General features: G+C 41.0%; 1 protein-coding gene across 3 annotated transcripts in view; it reads left to right on the top strand.

Annotated features, from left to right (window-relative positions):
* zzef1 (zinc finger, ZZ-type with EF hand domain 1) overlaps positions 1 to 7,500 on the top strand; it is a 91,943-nt gene that overhangs the window by 78,455 nt on the left and 5,988 nt on the right. For 2 of the 3 annotated variants that reach the window (XM_053618599.1, XM_053618600.1), the window contains exons 51-52: positions 1,153 to 1,303; positions 5,747 to 7,500. The exon at positions 5,747 to 7,500 is cut by the window's right edge and continues 1,607 nt beyond it. In XM_053618599.1, the coding sequence (XP_053474574.1) occupies positions 1,153 to 1,303; positions 5,747 to 5,956 (361 nt within the window). In that variant the 3' untranslated portion in view covers positions 5,957 to 7,500. The remainder of the gene's footprint in view (positions 1 to 1,152; positions 1,304 to 5,746) is intronic. The other variant, XM_053618601.1, reaches the window with a different exon arrangement.

Raw genomic sequence — 7,500 nt, forward strand, 5'->3', positions numbered from 1 at the left:
CTAGTAAGGTCCCGAGGATTTCCAATGCAAATATTAAATCTACACGGTGTCTCTGTTTGCTCCTCTAGGCTCATTTTACATTAGCGTGTGTTGCGAATCCTGATGGGAAATTCCATATCATTTGCACATGGGATCAATTTCCAAATGGGATTTCCTGATTCTCTGGACCAAGCCAAAGCCTTGGACATGTCATTCATGTCTGTTTCATTAATGATGTGAGAGTTGGGGAGAAAATGGGAAAAAATCATTTCTCATTATTGTCTATGGTGCAGGAATAGTGCCATTTTCCAAAACGCGATGTGTATATGCCAGGTCTACTCCCTAAGATGTATGAGAGGATCTGTGATACGAGCATGTCAGCCGAATGATGTCCAAGCTGTGACACCCGTGTTTATTCCCCATTCATTCTCCATGGGACAAAAACATCAAAATTTTTAGAATACAAAATTTGTCATGTAAAAATAATATTACATGTAACTAGCTTTTTCTGTAGCTGAATCTCAAATGATGCTGGGGGTATAGCGCATTACATATGTTCGACACCGTTACACACTATGCAGTGAGCATATATAGTGAATAGGTCTAAGTAATGGGGAGGGGGGACAGATTTTAAGCCTAAGAAATGTCAAGGTGATTGAAATATGAAAAGAACGGAAACACTAAGGGTAAAGGAATCGAAATGATTTAAAAATGTTCTGAAACCTCATTATTTGGGTTGCTTGAGAAAGCAGAACTCTTTCAACTTCTGTAGATAATATGATCTGAACGTATTACTAGCGCTAATGTTCTCGCTGTGTGTAGCTGAATAAAATAATAGTCTCATTAATATTCAAATAGTAAATGTTTTAAATAATTAAAATTCAAAGGAACTTGACTGTCCTTTCATGTTCCTGTTCAACCACCCATGTGTGTTTTTAGATCTTGGTGGGGACCAAAGCATCCCCACAAGGATAGGAATATCTGAGGAAAACTGCAAAATAACTATTTAAGAAATAAGAGCTAAAAGAGCCACAAGGTTTGGTTTTGCTTAGAGGTTAAGACTATTGTTAGGTCTTGGTGGAGCAAAGCATTATCAGTGGCATTAATAATTATGTCTATGGAAAATCCGAACAAAGGAAGAAAGACAAATGTACGTGTGTGTATGTGTTGCAGGGGCTGTGATTTGACCCTTCTGAGGCCGCTCTGGCAGCTCTTTACCACCATGGAGGGTGGCGTGAATCAGGATCCCACCTGCATTACTGTCCTGTTGCCTCTTCATCGAGCCCTCACTGAACTCTTCTTCATTGCTGAGACCAAAGCCTTGGTGAGACTTTCCCCTCCTCCTCACACACACACACACACACACATAGCACCAAAGTCCACTTCCAATCATGTGAGTTTGCATGTATCACATTACTCAGTGTATACAGTAAGTGTTAGTTCTAGGAGTAGTGCTGAACACACACACAGTGTTTATCCTGTCCACCTGCTCAACTGACCAGAGAACCGAGTGTGTGTGTTTGAAAGAGCGAGAGAGGAATGAAGAAAAGAACTCCATTAGAGGGCAGTAGCACATCTTGACGGCTTTTAGAGTAAACCAAGTGCTCGTTACACACTTATATTTACATCAGCCATAACATTAAAACCACCTGCCTAATATTGTGTAGGTCCCCCTTGTGCCGCCAAAACAGCTCTGACTCGTCGAGGCATGGACTCCGCAAGACCTCTGAAGGTGTGCTGTGGTATCTGGCACCAAGACGTTAGCAGCAGATCCTTTTAAGTCCTGTAAATTGTGAGGTGCTGCCTCCATGGATCGGACATGTTTGTCCAGCACATCCCACAGATGCTCGATCAGATTGAGATCTGGGGAATTTGGAGGCCAAGTCAACACCTTGAAATTTTTGGCATGTTCCTCAAACCATTCCTGAACAATTTTTGCAGTTTGGCATGGCGCATTATCCTGCTGAAAGAGGCCACAGCTATTAAGGAATACCGTTGCCATGATTGAGTGTACTTGGTCTGCAACATTGTTTAGGTAGATGGTACGTGTCAAAGTAACATCCACATGAATGCCAGGACTCAAGGTTTCCCAGCTGCCCAGAACATCACACTTCCTCCGCCGACTTGCCTTCTTCCCATAGTGCATCCTGGTGCCACCTCTTTCCCAGGTAAGCGACACGCACGGCCGTCCACATGATGGAAAAGAGAGCGTGATTCATCAGACCACCTTCTTCCACTACTCCATAGTCCAAGTTCTGATGCTCATGTGCCCATTGTAGGCGCTTTCGGTGGTGTATAGTGGCAGGTACTAACTGTGATGGACACTTTTGGTAGGTACTATCTACTGCATACTGGGAACACCCCACAAGACCTGCTGTTTTGGAGATGCTCTGACCCAGTCGTCTAGCCATCACAATTTGGCCCTTGTCAAAGTCGCTCAGATCCTTACGCTTGCCCATTTTTCCTGCTTCCAACACATCAACATCGAGAGCTGACTGTTCACCTGCTGCCTAATAAATATATCCCACCCCTCGACAGGTGCCAGTGTAATGAGATTATAAATGCTATTCACTTCACCTGTCAGTGGTTTTAATGTTATGGCTGATCAGTGTATATACAGTAGACATCTAACACACACACATTCACACTGCCCTGGAATGCACACTCAGTGCACACATACTTTTACTCTGTGTGTAATTTAAGATCATTTAAAATAAATAAATAAATAAAAAAAGACAGAAAATCCCCTTGAAGAACCTCTTCAGAACTTAGCAGTGAATTAGCATTTTAGCTTTGACGAGCTATATTGGGATAAGAACTGTACGCTTGGCTCGGATTTCGCTTTGGAGAATGTATTATGGTGGCTGAAATACAAAAAAGAAAATGTCCTTTAGAGATAAATCAGAGCTGAGAAAACTCTTCGCATGCTAATATTGCTAGTCACAGGTAAAATGCTAATTCAAGTTAAGTTTTTAAAGGGGTTTCCTGTCTTTCTTTTTTTTTTTTTTTTTTAAGCAGAACTATTAGTCAATATGAGGTGAAGTCAGTGTGACGTTTTGCTTGCCACATGTATTCGTATCAGAGGTCTGTTACATAACCATTGCTGGAGAGATTAAAAAAAAAAAAGTGACACTCAGTTGTCAAGGTATGAGCACGAAACCTGACGACGTCACAGGAATTCAAATAATGTTGAGAGTTATTAGCAGCCCACACAACCTAAGATTGTCTTTGGTTGACTCACTTTTTTAAAAAGGTACCATTATTTATTTAATTTATATTAAATTATAGTATGAATGTAAAAATATTACACTCTCTTAACCATAAATGTGAAGTGTCAGTACTACAGTTACGAAATAACAGACCTGACATGTTTCAAAATAGTTCACTGTTTATTTAATAAAGGAATACAATTAAACACATAAAATTAGTGAGTTCATTGCAGTGCTGTTTAATTTTCAGAATCAGACAGGCTTGTATGGTGGATACGGAAAAAATGAATAATGAAGTTTTCTGTAAGGAGACGGTTATTTAACGTTTACGGAAGGAGTCTCCAGTACCAGCGCAGAAAAATCTTCAGGATAGAGGACATTAGGCGTTCCGGGTTCTCAGTAATGACAAATCCCCATGAGCCCCATTTTTTTTTTTTTCGCCCCCTTTCTTTCTTGTTTTTTTTTTTGAGAAACTTCTTGGGTCGTGTCCCACAATTTGAACGCCTCTGTTCTCCAACATGTAGCTATTAGGGATGGGCAATATCTTATCGTTTACAATATACCGGTAGAAATTCTCCCCACAATAAGAACGAGTCTTCCCGCGATAATAACGATAAATCCTAGTTAATGACGTATTTCTGTGAGCAATGGTCTACGACCCATTCGCAGCTCACGTGCAGGGCGAAAAGAAGTACGGCGGAAGGCGGACATGAAGCTGAGGAGGAGTTTACCACTAAACGAGAAGCTACCTCTACAATCTGGAACTGGTTTAGTTACAGAAAATCAGTTTTATTTTTAGATCAGTGTTTGTGTTTCTGAGGCACTCAAGATCACAGCTATCACTTGTAGCCAAAAACAGTGGTGCATGGTACTATATTTATATCATCACTGATATAGTTATCGCAATAAATACCAGAAAATATCGCGATATAGTTTTAAGCCCATATCGCCCATCCCTTGTAGCTATTAACAGTATAAACGGTATTGAGTCGTTCAGTAATAAATAAAAAATCGCAGGCGTCTGTAGATCGGTGTGGTACAAGAGGAATAAAACTCTCTGAAAATAATCAGCTACAGGGTTGTAACTTTCTCCACTTCACGTTTTACTTCATCATACCACCTGGCCGGTGATTACCAGCACGTCCCGTCATGTTTTTATCTTTACATATTACACCCGTTTTTCCATTTTTAAAGGTCGCTCAATAAAGGACACACCATTGTGGGAGATTTTGATGGTACGATTATGAGGAGTCGTTCAGTCTCGCAGTAGTTTGGAAATGACAGTTTGGATTTTACCTGAGGCAAAGGCCGAGATATAGCTTGTGCTGTTTAGATTATGGGCCTAGACTGGATAAATATTGCATTTGTATTGTTTCTAGCCAGACGTTTTGCTTGTGGCATGCAGCAGAAATTGAAATCAGTAAAAAATGCTACGTGCGCTGCACATGTCTGGGCTACAAGAGAAGAAGAAGAAGCCTTTATTGTCACATATACTGTACATGTGAAGAAACTGGCTCCCCCGTGATACGGGGTGCCTGGAGCAGGGAGGGTTAAGGGCCTTGCTCAAGGGCCCAACAGTGGCAGCTTGGTGGTGCTGGGGCTTGAACCCCTGACCTTCTGATCAGTAACCCACAGCCTTAACCGTGGTACGTTGATTAACATGGGAAGGTATTGGAAGCATCTGGTGTTTTTATGTTTGGCAGCTATTTTATTATTATAAAAGCGCTGTGACCAGCAGAACATGGTTCATTGGTCACTGGCTTCCGAACCGTGCTGTTTTCAATCAGGTTTATTAGTGAACTGGTTCAGCATTTCTACTCCATGTATGCCTGTACACTGCAGGTTGTCATTGTATTTGTCCTTAAAGATGCATCACGATCAGTGATGCCCTGTTCCCATACAGCATCTAAAGCAAGTACAGCTCACTCAGGCTCTGTGTAATTCCAGGCTGTTTTACCGTTAACTGTCTAGATAGAACGAAGCTCATGTACTGCCAAAAAACACAATCACTTAGCAACGTTCCACAAAAGTTCATCACGAGGAAAGGTTCAGGGAACGGTGCACTTTCTTACCGTAGATGGCATTAAGACCGGAGCGGTTTAAACAGAGGCGAAACGGAGTCTGGCTTGAATCAGGACGATGTCTCCTGCAGGACATTTTTCTGCCCCAATCCCGCTTTTAGTCTCTCTTTATAAACACTGCAAGCTTCTTATCTATCTCCGAGCTAGCTGGTCTGTCTGCAAGTCCTCCACTTCATAGCCAGTGAATGTTGGAAAATCAATTTGTCGGTGTACAAATAGATGAAATGCCAGCCCCGGCACAAGATAAGGGATGACTTTGGTGCCATCATTGATCATGTTGTTTATTGCATTAGATGATTTAAGTAGATGTTATCCTGGTGATGTGCACATTTATGTTTTCCAGGATTCTGTGCTGAAATCTAAACAGTTTGTACACTGTATGATTACATATCTGACGTTATTGGAGATTGGAGTTTTGTGGAGTATTAGCTGACACATGGCTGCTCTGTTTTTTTTGTTGTTGTTTTTTTCCTTCAGGAGCAGGGCATACTTCAGGAGTATCTGCTCGCTCTCACAACCAACGAACAACTCATAACGCGCACAACTCAGGTAAGACGACCTTCCTCCCCTCAAGTCTGCATTATAAAGTGTGTAAACCTCCTATACAGGAAGTGTTATAACATGAATGCCACACTGTACGTCCTGTGCTGTTTTTTAAAAAAAAAAAAAAAAACAAGTCTGTACTAAGCCAAATTAAAATCATCGTCAGTGCTGGTAATGTTAAAAAAAAAAAATGCAGCATTATGCACATCAAATGAAGCGGTTCTTCTTTGTGAATAAACGCCTGACGGTAAAATGACGCAACCGAGTCTGTTTTTATCGATGTTTAACCAGTTTGTAATTACTTTATAATGTGTGTGCGTGTGCAGTTCCAGCTGTTGAAAAGTGCGCCAGGACATTTTAATTTAATAAATAATGTAACGCTCGTGTTTGTTTTCTCCTCTCTCAATATTTTGTCATGTTGTCGAGGGGTGGGGCTGGAACGCGAGCGAAGGATACGAGAAGGCGCGGTCTTTAGTAGCAGAGAGATTTGCCCTGGATTATTTACAAACGGTAGCAAACGTTCAAAAGGGCCGATTTGCTTGTCATGACATTACCTGAAAGGAATATCCGTTTTCAATCAAGAACAACGTAACAGCTGAGTTAAGTAGGGAATCATGCTCAGGTCGCACTGTTGGCTTGTAGAAAAAAAAACAACAAAAAAAAAACAAGAGCTTCTTGTTTGTCTAATCATTTTCCAGCAACGTTTAATTCAACGTAGAAGTAGTGGAGACAGCAAACGTTTAACTCAGAAGTTCCAGAATGCAGTGCAGCTATCTGACCCGGTTGCACCGAGTTACGGCTCGGCTAGTTCGCGATCTACGCCATGAAAGGTGAAGCTTTGGAACCTGATCTGTCTGAGCAGAGTGTACAGATGAGGAAGTGAGAGAGCTGGACAGATTAAAGGACTAAAGTGCTGCCGCGTCGCTCTCTTTAAGTAGGCATAAAAAAGCGAGGGCCATGTCCCACTGGCACCATGATCAGAAGTTGAAATTGTTAAGCAAAGTGAAAATCAGTTGAGGTCATGAGTTTATATACACCTTGCAGAATCTGCAAAATGTTAATAATTCTGAAAAAAATAACAGGGATCATAAAAAGTGATAAAATTACTACCCTGAATAAGATATTTCACATAACAGATGTTTACATATAGTCCACAAGACACAATAATAACTGAATTTACACAAATGCACCAGTTCAAAAAAGTTTACACACGTTTGATTCTTAATACTGTGTGTCGTTACCTGGAGGATATGATGGTTGTTCATGAGTCCCTTGTTTGTCCTGAGCAGTTAAACTGCGCACTGTTCTTCAAAAAAATCCTCCAGGTCTTGAACATTCTTTGCTTTTCCAGCATCTTCTGCATATTCGACCCCTTTCCAACAGCGACTATATGATGCTGAGATCCATCTTTTCACACCGAGGACAACTGAGGGACTCGTACACAGCTTTTACAAAAGCTGCAAACATTCATTGATGCTCAAGAAGGCAACAAGAAGGTGGGGGGGTGTAAACTTTTAAACAGGATTATTGGCATAAACTATTTTGTTTAAAGATCTTATTTCTCCCCCATTTAGTACTGCTCCTCAGAAGCTACATATGATATTTACATGTCTTCCAGAAGACAAAATAATAATTTACACCGATCATCCTGTTCAAAAGTTTACACCCCCCTGGCTCTTAATGTGTCT

The sequence above is a fragment of the Ictalurus furcatus genome, chromosome 28 (genome assembly GCF_023375685.1).
Source record: "Ictalurus furcatus strain D&B chromosome 28, Billie_1.0, whole genome shotgun sequence".
In the NCBI taxonomy this organism is placed as follows: domain Eukaryota; kingdom Metazoa; phylum Chordata; class Actinopteri; order Siluriformes; family Ictaluridae; genus Ictalurus; species Ictalurus furcatus.